Source organism: Ctenopharyngodon idella, chromosome 6 (assembly GCF_019924925.1).
Source record: "Ctenopharyngodon idella isolate HZGC_01 chromosome 6, HZGC01, whole genome shotgun sequence".
Taxonomy (NCBI): Eukaryota; Metazoa; Chordata; class Actinopteri; order Cypriniformes; family Xenocyprididae; genus Ctenopharyngodon; species Ctenopharyngodon idella.
This window is the reverse complement of record NC_067225.1, coordinates 11,026,252-11,039,109: the sequence shown is the minus strand read 5'-3', so window position 1 is coordinate 11,039,109 and position 12,858 is coordinate 11,026,252. Positions and strand designations below refer to the sequence as shown.

The following is a 12,858-nucleotide window of genomic DNA, read 5'->3' as shown; positions in this document are numbered from 1 at the left end:
TTTATTTTATGCTGTCACTCTAGTAATCCTATTTTATGCTCATTTTTCTTTCCTGTTTTTCCAGGGGGTATATTTCGAGGCAAAAGCAGCAAAACAACTTGGGAGGGAGACAGATGTTTCTCCAGATGCAATGAACATCTTTCTTTTTCTTTCTAACTCAATTTCCTGCCACAGCTTTGAAGTGCTGCACGCTGTAGGACATCAAGCTTGTGGCATTTTCACAAATGTACGGCAGTAGCTTCCTGGTTGTATGTTTATGCGTGTGAACCTGCAATGCAGAACCAGCTCTTGAGAGGCAGAACCAGAGTTCTCATGTTACACAATGAACCAAATGTTAGCCTTAATAAAGTTAGTGGAACTCATGGTAAACTTCCATCCTTTATCAAATTATGTCTAAGTGAGTTAATTAATCAGATTTTTCTGATCTTAATTAGTGCAAAATATACATGTACTGGTCAAAAGTTTGGAATAATTAGGATTTTTTTTTGTTTTTGTAATAATAAGAAATGTTTGTTACACTTTATTTCAGTTGTCCACTTTAGACATTCTACTAACTATAAGTAACTTTGCCACTACATGTCAACTAGCAGTCATTAGAGTATTAGTAGACTGTTTGCTTAATATCTGCTAACACTTTATTTTGATGCTCCCCAAAAGACATTCTACTGATTATAAATAACTTTGAAACTACTTGTCAACTTATTCTACTAACCCAAACCCAAACACCTAACTCAAACCTAACAGTCTACTGATACTGAGAGTTAGTTGATGTAGTTGCAAAGTTACTTATAGTTATTAGAATGTCTAAATAAAGTGTAAAATGTTTCGTGAGCAGGTTATGAAGTAAAGTAAAATATTTATTCAAATTACAAAAAAAAAAAAAAAAAACGGAACTGGCGTTGCGTCAGTTCAGTAAGTTGAATAGGGAAGCCGTAGGACGTAGCAAAAGCTTTTTGAACTGTGAGAGTTTTACACTTTCTTTGTAAGCTGAATATGGAAGGTGGTCTGGTGGAAGCTAGATATTTTACTTCATAACTTGTTAAATATGGATTTTTTTTACACAAACGCATCGCTTAACTTCAAAAGGCCTTTATTAACCCCCCGAAGCCGTGTGGAGTACGTTTATGATGGATGGATGTGGATGGATGTGGATACACTTTCTTCAGCTCATACTCGTTGGTCCCATTCACTGCCATTATAAAGCTCGGATGCGTCAGGATATTTATCAATATATCTCCAATTGTGTTCATCAGAAAGAAGAAAGTCATATACACCTATGATGGCTTGAGGGTGAGTAAAGCTTGGGCTAATTTTCATTTAAAAGTGAACTAATAACTATTGTAAATGAATTGATTCTTATTGTCTGTTACCACAAAGTCAATTAATATCCAAACAAGCCAAAAGAAAGTTTGATTTAAAAAGAAAATCACTGAAAAATTTGTTTTTCATGATATAAGAGTTCATATTTCCTTGTATTTTCTAAAAGCTTACACTTAATAGTATACTGCTAGTATCCATCTGGAGTTATTCTGCTGCAGTCAAACACATAAGAACATGTTCCTGCATGAACCTATCCTGAGGGAGATGACCTTTGTTCACAGGTCATCACTTTGCACCTGGACTGCATTCCCACCTGATAACAGAACACCTGCCTGCTCTGTTGTGCTGCTGAACAACGGCTCTGCCCTTCTGCTATCACTGTGTGCAGCTTACATTTATATTAATTGATTTTGGAGCAAGTGCAAATGTGTAGTGTACATTTATTTTAAAGTGCCCCTATTATGCTTTTTTGGATATGACCTTTCATGTATTGTGTAATATAGCTTATTCTGAATGTAAAAGGTCTGCAAAATTTCAAAGATTTAAGTGCATGATAAATGGAGTCATAGGGCCCTACCATACACTCAGCGCAATGTGATGCCAGGTGCAACGCAAGTGTTTTTTGCTCGTTTCAGCCCAACGCAGTTATCATTTTCATGTCCAGCGCCATGTTCTTTAAATAGCAAATGCACTCGCGCCCATCTGTTCACCCATGGGCGTGCTGGTCTGAAAACGAGGTGTGCTCAGGCGCATTGTTGGCGTGTTGCTATTTTGAGGAACTGAAAACGACTGTGCCATTGACCAACAAAAACCTGGTCTGAAGTCAGTGACGCAGTATTTTTTGGTTATTTAAAGAGAGTGTTAGTAATATGCACCTATATGCGAGTACACAACGCACATACACTCTGCTTGTTACACACACAGGGACGCGCAGCAGCACACAAACACATCTGCATGTTATAATGGATAGCCATTGCATGTATCAGAATTACCTATTTGCAGTAATGATGAATGAAATTGGCTAATTATTTGACCAGTTGTGGCAACACACACATGTATTTAAACTGACTCATCAGGTTGAGGGTGTCTATATTCTGCCATGTAAATAGCAATCCGCCATTTTGGCTTTTAAAGGGAATGAGAGATTAGACTGATTGGTTTATTGCATGTTACGCCCAAAACCCATGACTCATTAAGAGACTAGGGACAACCCTTTTGGACCATTACTTGTACTAGTTGTTTCAGGATTTAAAATAGCATAATAGGAGCACAAGAACCAGGACAAGTATCTATTTTTTCCAAGCAATAAAAAACACTTTGTGAACAAAACACTTTTACTTGATTTGGATGCTATTACAAAACAGGTTTTATGTAACATTTAACCAAAAAAAGAAGAAGAAGAAAAAAAAAACCCTCTTTCTCAGGGTATCTTGCCCTGGCTCAAATCAAGTCTAGCTGAATAATAAAGTGTGTTTGTCTCTTTTTCCAAGAGCCGTGCCATAATAAAAGGGGCAAATAGTCTCAATAACACAGACTCAGACTCAGATGGAGTTATTCTTCTGGAGCGGGAGGGTCGTAACCCAGGCGGCTGGCAGAAGGGAAGTGAGCCCAGAAAGTTCTGGCCAATTCCTCGATCTTGTCATAACCAGCATGAGAACGCAGCTCTTCAATCCAGCCGAAAAAGTCTGAAGATGTCATTGCCCAGTTAGGCACATTCCTTTTTCCCCTTGATTCAGCTGTGAGTCGAGTGAGAAAAGAGGTCAACAAGAGCGATACAAGAACAGATCCTTCTACAGAACATCAACGGTTTACTATTGGGTACACCATAAAAAATGCTGGATTAAAAACAACCCAAGTTGGGTTGAAAATGGACAAACCCAGCGGTTGGGTTAAATGTTTGCTCAACGGGCTGGGTAGTTTTATTTAACTCAACTATTGTTACTTAGTTACTGTATTGCTTGCTTAAAATGAACCCAAAATAGGTTGAAAATTAACATTTATTAATATCTTTAATGAATAACAATTAAACAATAAACATTTATTAAATTGCTTATTAATAAAAATGTTCACCTTTTGATTATTATTGTTGCCTCTAGTAATTATGTGTCTGAGTTTTAATTTCCAACCTATTCTGGGTTCATTTTAAGCCAGACATATAGTCATTTTTAAACAATAGTTGGGTTAAATAAAACTACCCAGCACGTTGGATAAACATTTAACCCAGCCGCTGAGTTAAAACAACCCAATCACTCCATTTTCAACCCAACTTGGGTTGTTTTTAACCCAGCATTTTTTAGAGTGACAATGGTGCAAAAGGCCTTCCAACTTTCAGAAACTACCACAGCAATGTGCAACGACAAAAGACTTATTTTGAGTTAATTTTATCTAACTTGTTATAATATCTAAAATGCTGCAGATTCATGCATATAATTACAATTCTTAGAATTATCACACATACAAAAAATTCTTCAATGTTTTTTTTTTTTTTTTTCTTTTTTTGTAGAAAGGAAAGTCTTTGTTTTGTTCAATATATGGTTAAACCAATAGATTTTCAGTAGCAGTGGAATAGAAATACCCTGCAGGGTTTAAAGACCCACTGTGGTCAGAAAGGCCACATTCGCTATTTAGTTGGCAGAAAAACATTATTCAGAATTCCCATATTACAATAAATTGCTTTCTGTAAGTGGGGGGGATGGATTTATTGTGAAAGATGTGCAAAGTGATGCACACTGGGATTCATTTGTGAAATATGCCTCCAGTACTATTGCTGCTCAAATATGGACACAGGTCATTTATTAAAATACAGAAATATGGACTCTGGATGTGATAAACGGCCCCTCTTGCTGCTTTTATATTACATGAAAATTGATAATTTTTAATATAAACAAACTACTTAACATTTCTTTTTGGAGAAATTATATGGCTCTATCAATTTTTTATATTTTTTTTACTATTTGCATAGGACCCAATCGCTCCCTACTGTATACAGGTTACAAATTAAATAGTTTATAAAGTGATTTAAAACTCACCTTGGTTTTCCTCTGCCCCTGTAAAGGAAACGAACACAGGGACATTGAATATACATGTACAGTATTTCAAGGCAAGAAACCAATAAAGAGGAATGTGTAGGCTATTAGTGAAGCATTAACAGAATGTGACACGAAAGCAGACAGCAATGTGACTTTTAAATTACTGCACTGATCTTAATTTAAGACTAATCATTCCAATGATGCCTCGTTTTCAGTAAATCTGAAGAAAAGAACAAATAAGGAATTTTAGACTAGCTATATAGAGAGTAGCAGTTCATGGTCTTGATTTAATTCCAAGGATGTCACATTATTCATTAGCTCTCATTCATCGGTTATCCTTGTCTGTTCCAGCTTCAATGTTCACAGCAGCCGAACGGCAAACTCGCACACACACTCACACTCCAACGTGATCTCATGAGAATACGTGTGTATTTTTACGTAAATTGTGGTTCTACCACACGTACATTTACTTACGTTTTCATACACACAAAAACGTACAACACTGACGTATTTATAGCACTAAAACGTAAAAATACTTACGTATTAACAGCAATAAAAACGTAAATCATGTAACGTAAAGTGTGAATGTATATGAATTCCCATGTATTAATATTAAAATCGTGGCTTTAATGATTTATTTTGTTTTTAGTCGAATTTATTGAAAGGAGTTTACTCATCTACTTAATATGAAATAACATTTCTGTTCGTGACTTGTGCTGCTCGTTTCGGAGGATTGCATAATGTTAAACAAGACTACAATTTAAAACCTTATGAATAAATTTTCTGTAATTGTTTAACCATTTTGTAATATTTAGTTTGTTTGCTGTGCGACACAGAAGGCGTTTTCTCCTGCAGTGACTGACAACACAACCATAAGATACACCAAAGCACAACATAAATTCACAAATCACATCAATTTTATTTGTTCGCTGTAATCCCAATCTTTAGAATCCATATTTTTGTAAGGAACAGATCCAAATTCAGTCCTTAATCCATCGATCTTCATTTTGATTCTCAGCAACAGCGACCGTCACAGTCAAAGCTCGCGCTCGTTATGATTCAAATTTGAAAGTAGCGCCACCCTCGAAAAGCGTTACGACATGGTTTACGGCACTGATATCAAACGCTCATTGGTTCTCACCTGCTTCGTCACAGATTGCGACATGCCGTGTTTCAGTGGATTGACATTTGAAATGAGTGTCGCGCCTTCACGGAGAGAAACCGGATTCATCATATTTTCATGGATTATTAAGTTTAATTCTGCTCTGTACCCTATAAAAACTATTACCGCCAGAGAGGACTGTGACTGGAACTCATCATCATCATTTGAACTACTTTTGGTACCACTTTTGACATTTTCGCAAAAAAAATAAATTATTGTGATTACGCTTGTTTGTCTGTCACTCTTTTATTTATAACAGGAGGTAGTTTAAAGAAATGGTTATGGGTAGGTTTAGGGGTAGGTGTAGGATTAGTGGCTCAAAATATCGTTTTAATGTTATATTTTTACTAAAATTGTCATTTTCCTACACAGTTCTGCCCATTATGTTTTATTCTTTTAACATTCTGTATAAAATGGGTAGGTTTTTAGGTTCGGGATGGGGTTTAGGGATCTTACATTTATCTACAAAACGATAAAAGGGAAAATATACATATATATATTAGACATATATATATAAGACATGATAAGATTCGTAAATATTTTACGTTTTTTTCGCTGTAAAAACGTAAGTATTTTTACGTTTTAGTGCCATAATTACGTCAATATTGTACGTTTTAGCACCTTTCTAAACGTACAAAAATGTACGTTTTGTGTCTTTGAAAGTTACGTATTAATACCTACGTATTAACAATGAGACCAGGCTGCACACTCAGGTAAAAAGAAGCAGAGCTGTCGGTCGGTAAGCAGTCCCATGTTTGAGAGGAACAGATGAGCTTTTGTCTTTTCTCAATGTTCTGCCAGTGTTCTTTCAGGGGTTTCAGCATGTTTGACAGAGCCAAAATAGTTCAGCTAAACAAGTACGTCAAATCTGATAGCTTTTAGCCGTTTTTGCATTATTTATGCAGTCTTGCCATTCCTGTCTAGATCACAACACTTCACATCAGATCTCGAAATCTTGAACTGAATGTAACAGTTCAAATTCAGTGCTAAAACAAAATTTCAGTAACACTTTCTTTGCATTAAGGGTATTCTTAATGCATTATAATGCACACATAATGCCTTATTTATATGCCAAATAATATGTTGTATCTCTTATAATAATTTCATGAACAATTGTAGCAACGGTTATAATACATTATTACTTACAGCACTTTATTTTACAGTCCTGTTCTGCATGCACATCATGTGTACTTTGTACATATATAATAACTAGGTAGTAACCCTAAACCTAAACAACTTTCTTGTGTAAGTACACTGCAAGCGCACAAATAATAATAATAATAAAAATTGTGGTCATAACTTTTAAGTATTATAATGCATTACAACTGTTAAATTATAACTGTTTAATGTATCCCGATCTTCAAGCAGAAGGAACGGGATGATATACCCTAAATGACATCAGTCTGACTTGTGATACAGACTGCATTTAAACCACACCGTGTTTGTTCATCTGGCCAGAGAAGAACAAGTTCAAATTCTGCTATAAAGCAGCTCTAACTATAGTACTATAATGTTATTATACAGCTTAAGTCAGTTCAGTGTTGATTCAGTTCAGTTCAATAAATGTAAAATTCATTAACTGTGCATGAATACTGTATACACAGTGTATGTATGCACATATATGTATGTGTGACAAACTCCTGTACACTGCACACTGAACAAGCAAAGGACACAAGAGAGTAGTGTTTTACATTTTTCACATCTGTGTGATGTTTGGAGTGTATATGGCTAATCATCTGATGGTTTGTGTGTAGAGTAATTTTTAGAAGAGTTAAAATAGTTTTGAAAGTGCTTTTGCAAGAGATGCATGATGTTTTGCATGTCGTGTACGTGCATGTCATGGTTTGAGAAACTGTGTATAAACAATTTTTTTTTATTATTTTTTTTTTTTTTTTACTTTAAAATAGTAAAAAAAAAGTTATTTTAAATTGAAATATTTCACAATATTACCGTTTTACAGTGTTTGTGGTCAAATAAAGTCTTAGATTTTTTTTTAAAATATATACATATCAAAATGACCCCAGACTTTTGAATGGCAGTGTACATCATCAAAGCGTCAGGATTTCTTACCTGTGAGACAGAGCAGTCCGAGCCAAACCACACACAGGAAGAGTGAGAAATACAGACGAAACATGGTCACCTACTGAAAGCAACAGGCTATAATATAAGAGATTCACACATAAAACACACACAAAAATATATTGTATTAAAGAAACCACAGAAATGAATCTTACATGAGTTTGTCTGCCTAAGATCACCGGCAGCAGCTGGATCCGACTGTGGTGTGTCACGATGCCCAGACCTTTAAGTAGAAGTCCAAGTCAGGGCTGGAACCATCTTGTTTACCTTTCACATGGACCTTTCATATGTCATACCCTTCATTGCTTTGCTCGTTCACTCTATAGCTCTTTGTTTGCAAGAGATTCTCACACTTTTCTCCACAGCTGAAAGAATCCCTTGTTAAAGTAGCAGCCTTACGGTACAAAAATTCTCAGACTAAACCGAGAAGCTTTTCTCCGGGTTTCCAGCTCTCTTTTTTAGAGTGCAATGTTGTCTGTATGTGTCACAGATTCATGTTGAAATATCTCCAAACTATGTCATATGTAATACTATTGCAATTCCAGCATAGATTTATTTTTTACATATCTGCTGTAGTTTAAGTTTTGTGTGGTAGTCAACATGAAAAGTCTACTGAAAAGTAGATTTTCAATGTATGAATAAGTAATTTTCTTAAAGCAATATGTCCCTTTCAATCATCAAAGCACTAAGAAAAAAACAGTACAGATATTTTCATGTAGAAATGTAAAGGTAGTATTATGTTTTCTCATTTGATTATTTTCTGTGAGCTAACTAGTCAAACTTATAAAAAGCTTGTTACCGCCATGGAATAAAAAAGGTAACTGCGGCTTTTTATCTCTCAATTTTGACCATATATATATATATCTATCTCCGAATAGAATGTAGAATATATATATATATCTCATAATTCAGAGATTTAAACTCGCAATTGACCCTTTTTTCCACAAATGCGAGTTTATATCTCACAATTCTGACTTTATTTCTCACAATTGCAAGTTCATAACTTGTAATTCTCAATTTTTTTCTCTGAATTGTGAGATAGAAACTCGCAATTGAGAGAAAAAAAAGTCACAATTACCTTTTTTATTCCGTGGCGCAAACAAGCTTCCACAAACCTCTGTCCTCTGAAGCAGGAAAATTAGACTCAAACCATATGTAATATCTCCCTTTGGGTAACAGACACATAGGCAAAGTGAATGAAAGTGGCAGTGTGTCTTATTAGCTTATTTTATAAAAAAAATAAATTAAAAAAATAATGAAAATATTCTGCATGTTTCTAACGATATCAACATGTGGCTAATATGCTGGCAGACAAAACGATGAATACAGAACATTCCAAAAAGTTGCCAACCCCTGATAAACCTGTTATATCATTTGGCTCTGCAATGATAGAATACTTCAGCAGCGCCCTCCAGTGACCAGCATGTGTAAACACAAAGACTTTTTTGGAGGATACACTCATATACATGCTACTAGTAGTAATAGTGTAGTAACAGTAGTAGTGTACTGTGCACAATATGCAAATAATATCAAGTATGTATACCAGATGTATATAACTGGATGGCCTACAACAGCACACTGCACAGACTGGTGTATCCCACAATGCAATGCACCCAACTTGACTTTCTAATTCAAGTGTCACTAACCTCAAGAACTTTCTTTTATTCCATGTGCTCTTAAATTGTTTAATAAATGACATATATATGATTTAAGATGCCTTGACTGTGTGATGTCGACGCATTTCAGGTTGTGCTGCTAATAGGAAATGTAACTGTTATAACTGTAAATATAACTGTTCTTTTTTTATTATTTATTTTTATTATTCTATGCACATTTAAATAGTTTTATAATTGTACCAAAATATAATGTTTGATTATGTGTTATGTTTGACACATTTCAGGTTGTGCTGCTAAAAAGAAAAGTAATTGTGCTTTTTTTGTGCAATACCCTGTTTTGTCAAACTTGTAATAAAACTAACTAATCACAACTGTGAACATCTACTCTGCCACTCATTAACTGATCAAACTGCCAAAACGTAACATTTTCCAATGCAAAGGCAAATAATCAAAGGCAAGTAATGTTCTCAATTTTTGAGATAACTAGTATCCTGTTTGCAGTGTGTCGTTCCATGTTGCATTTTGTTTTTTTACCCTCGTGAGGTAGCAGACCAATTTAAACGTTTTGATTTTTGAGATGTTGGAAATACTGGTTAACCTGTGTTGTTTTTTTTTTTCTTGACATTTTGTGACTTTATCTCATTTAAGTTCATGAACATGCATGCAAAGTTTACTTTCAACACACTGATGTGTTTTGACATACACACATATGTTTGTGTTGTTCGTGGGTCATTTTGACCCACATATTTTAACTTTCTAAGGCAACTGTACAGACACAAAATTATAACATTTCTTGGTTGTGTTTTGTTATTTTGGTTTTTTACTAGTCTTGTGTATACTCCATTTAGCTAAGGCTACAAAACATACTCCCCGTTACAAATATGGTAGAACTATCACTTCTACCACGAAAGATTGCTTTAGAAATAATCTTCCTGATTAGTTTACTCCTCAGCATACCATATAGCTTAGAAGAAATCGATGTTGCAACAGCAACCATTGACTCTCTCTTTTCTGGCACTTTAGACACTCTAGACTTTAGTTGCTCCTTTGAGCTTGAAGATTAAAGAATATAGTCTGACCCTATGGTATAAGAAGAGAGCAGCCCAAAAAATGGAGCGCAGCTGGAAGAAAACAAAATTAGAGGTATTTCACATTTCGTGGAAGGAAAGTGTTATTGCATACAGAAAGGCCTTTAAAATGGCTAGATCTGCGTACTTTTAGACTATCTTAGAAGAGAACAAACACAACCCTATGTATTTATTTGATACAATGGCTAAATTAACAAGAAATAAAGTTTCAACTTTAAAGTCCCCTCCCATTCAAAAAAAAGAATATGCAAACAAAAGTCAGAATACTGTTTATTTTCAAATTTTGTCAAAACAAAACTTAAAAAATGGTTAAAAACATTTTCATAAATCACATTGGTATTTTTTTTTTTTTTGGTAGTATTTGACTAGTGTTGATATTAAAAGTTTCCTGTTTTCACCTGAATCTTTGTTGTTTTTATAGTGTGATTTTTGGGGAATTGTATCGAATCCAATTATGGTCAATTTGACGTGCTCCATCAAAGTTGTACATAGAAATCGAACAGTGCACGACAGTTAAATAGGAAACCATAAAAACCACACAGCTTTGTCATTACTCTTGTTTAATTAAACATTTTGCAAAAGTATTTCAACTTTTTGCACAGCTATCATGGATGTGTAGCTGACTAAATTGTCCTTCTCTTCAGCTTTATCATCTCCTTAAATAAACAGTTTAAATAACAATGCTCATTAACATTCAGACGTACCATATTTTTATAAAAGTGTGGAAAGTAAATGATGAATGGACTCATTAGTAATTAGACCAAACCATTCTTGTTGAATGGTGCCCTTTCGAAATTGAAACTAACAGCGTTTTGCTGTAATAAGGTCTATGCCAACACTTTAATATTGATACAGATGTGTGAATCCGAATGAGGTGGATATAGTTCTCTTATATATATATATATATATATATATATATCAAATGAGCGGTGCTTGAATGTGAAGGTGGCACATTTGGTTAAGCATCTACAAAACATTCATCTTATAAAGACCCTCCTGTTGGCATTTCTCAGTCCATCCAGCAGGGGGCGACTAGTACCTGTCACCAACTCTCTCTTTGGCAACTCCTATGTACATACAGTTTCCTGTAAATCCTCTGTGTCTGAATCCTTGCACTTGTCCCGTGACAACCTTGAATATTGTGCTGCCAAAATAGTCTCAGGCTGTATCAGATGAAGGCCGCATCTGTTGACTTTCATGTATCTCGATGTCGGCTAAGTGTGAACAGAAATTGAGCTGTCGGTCAAAAGGCAAAGGGCAAGTGCTTACATTATCACTTGGAAAAGGCGATATTCATTTTCGTAAACCACTCCAGGTGAAAAGATCATCAGCTATAGTAACATGGAGTCACACGGACAGAAACAATACCTCCACAAAAAGGACACGTCGCATCATTACTCTAAATCAACAGTCAAGTTAAATCCTGTGATTTTCCTGTGGGTCGGTATTTGGCAAGTCCCCTTTTTGCTGGTGAGAAATGAGCAATAAGTAGGAGTTGCAGATCACTTGGCTCAGTGTGAGGTCAGATCTGGTCTGGTTGTAAGGCTCATTCATGTGTGGAAGGTCACTGGAGGGGTTTGATCAGGTAAAGCTTTTCTCCATGTTCGCTAGTGAAAATGGGAGCTTTCTTGTAGTGCTCTAAGAGTTCATCCATAGAATTGAAGCGTCGTTGACCGATACAGTAAACTCCATTCGACAACTGCACCTTGAAGTGTTTGTTCTTCCCCACTGCTTTCAGAGACACTGAGAAATCACTTGGCTAGAGAGAAAAGAAACAGAATATTCATTAGTGAACTTCAGCCTGCAGATGGCGCCATAAGACCTAGATTTCTGGCGTCTCACATTCACGGCACATTTTTGATGTCTCCTTTATTTAACACAGCTGAATTAACTCATCAGCTGATTGGTAAAGTACAGCATGAACTGAGCTGGGTGTGTGCAATAAAAGAAACATCCCAAATATGCTGAACAGCTTGAAAACAACTGCTGTACATGGACAAGCACTTTCATTTCAACGTGTCCACGATAAAGAAATCAATGTGCTTTAAATGTCAAGCTTTTAAAAATGTAATCACGCTGCTTTTAAAAAAATTTAATACCATTTTCAAGAAGTACCACTTAAATTTAATAGCTCTGAAATGTCATGTAAAAAGTAACATTTTCTTTTCGCATTGAATTCATGTGAATGCACAAACTACAATCATTCACTTTGATTTGCAGAAGTAAAATGTACTTTTTACAAACATCAATTAATTTAAGTTTTTAGAGAGTCGCACCACATGACATTTTACGACCAGAACAAACCTCGACTTGTCATAAATTCAAATTATCTCATATTTTAAAAGACTTTTTGACCTTGACACACATGGTGCTTTACTACATGTTGTAATTACCGTAATTACTAAATGACAACCCAAGTGTTCTACTCTGAGCTGTTCATGTCCATTAACGCCAAAATTATTCTGTGTAATTTGAGTAATCAAAAGGCAAAACCACAATACAATAACAGGCATTATACAAATGCCTCAAATACATAAAACTTATAAATAAACTAAATAAAAATA

At 35.1% G+C, this 12,858-nt stretch overlaps 2 protein-coding genes across 6 annotated transcripts in view; both read right to left on the bottom strand.

Annotated features, from left to right (window-relative positions):
* Positions 1-2,058: 2,058 nt before the first annotated feature.
* Positions 2,059-8,086, bottom strand: otos2 (otospiralin 2). 2 transcript variants are annotated; one of them, XM_051897350.1, is made up of 4 exons: positions 7,746-8,086; positions 7,582-7,654; positions 4,350-4,367; positions 2,059-3,056 (listed from the first exon to the last, which is right to left on the bottom strand). In XM_051897350.1, exons 2-4 carry the CDS (start codon positions 7,643-7,645, stop codon positions 2,872-2,874), a joined length of 267 nt encoding a protein of 88 aa, XP_051753310.1. In that variant the 5' UTR covers positions 7,646-7,654; positions 7,746-8,086; the 3' UTR covers positions 2,059-2,871. The 2 variants fall into 2 exon arrangements, with proteins under 2 accessions (XP_051753310.1, XP_051753312.1); XM_051897352.1 differs by having other exon boundaries at positions 7,582-7,651.
* Positions 8,087-10,551: 2,465 nt separating this feature from the next.
* Positions 10,552-12,858, bottom strand: part of nck2b (NCK adaptor protein 2b) — a 55,224-nt gene continuing 52,917 nt past the window's right edge. For all 4 annotated transcript variants that reach the window (XM_051897571.1, XM_051897568.1, XM_051897570.1 and 1 more), the window contains exon 4: positions 10,552-12,053. In XM_051897571.1, the coding sequence (XP_051753531.1) occupies positions 11,859-12,053 (195 nt within the window). In that variant the 3' untranslated portion in view covers positions 10,552-11,858. The remainder of the gene's footprint in view (positions 12,054-12,858) is intronic.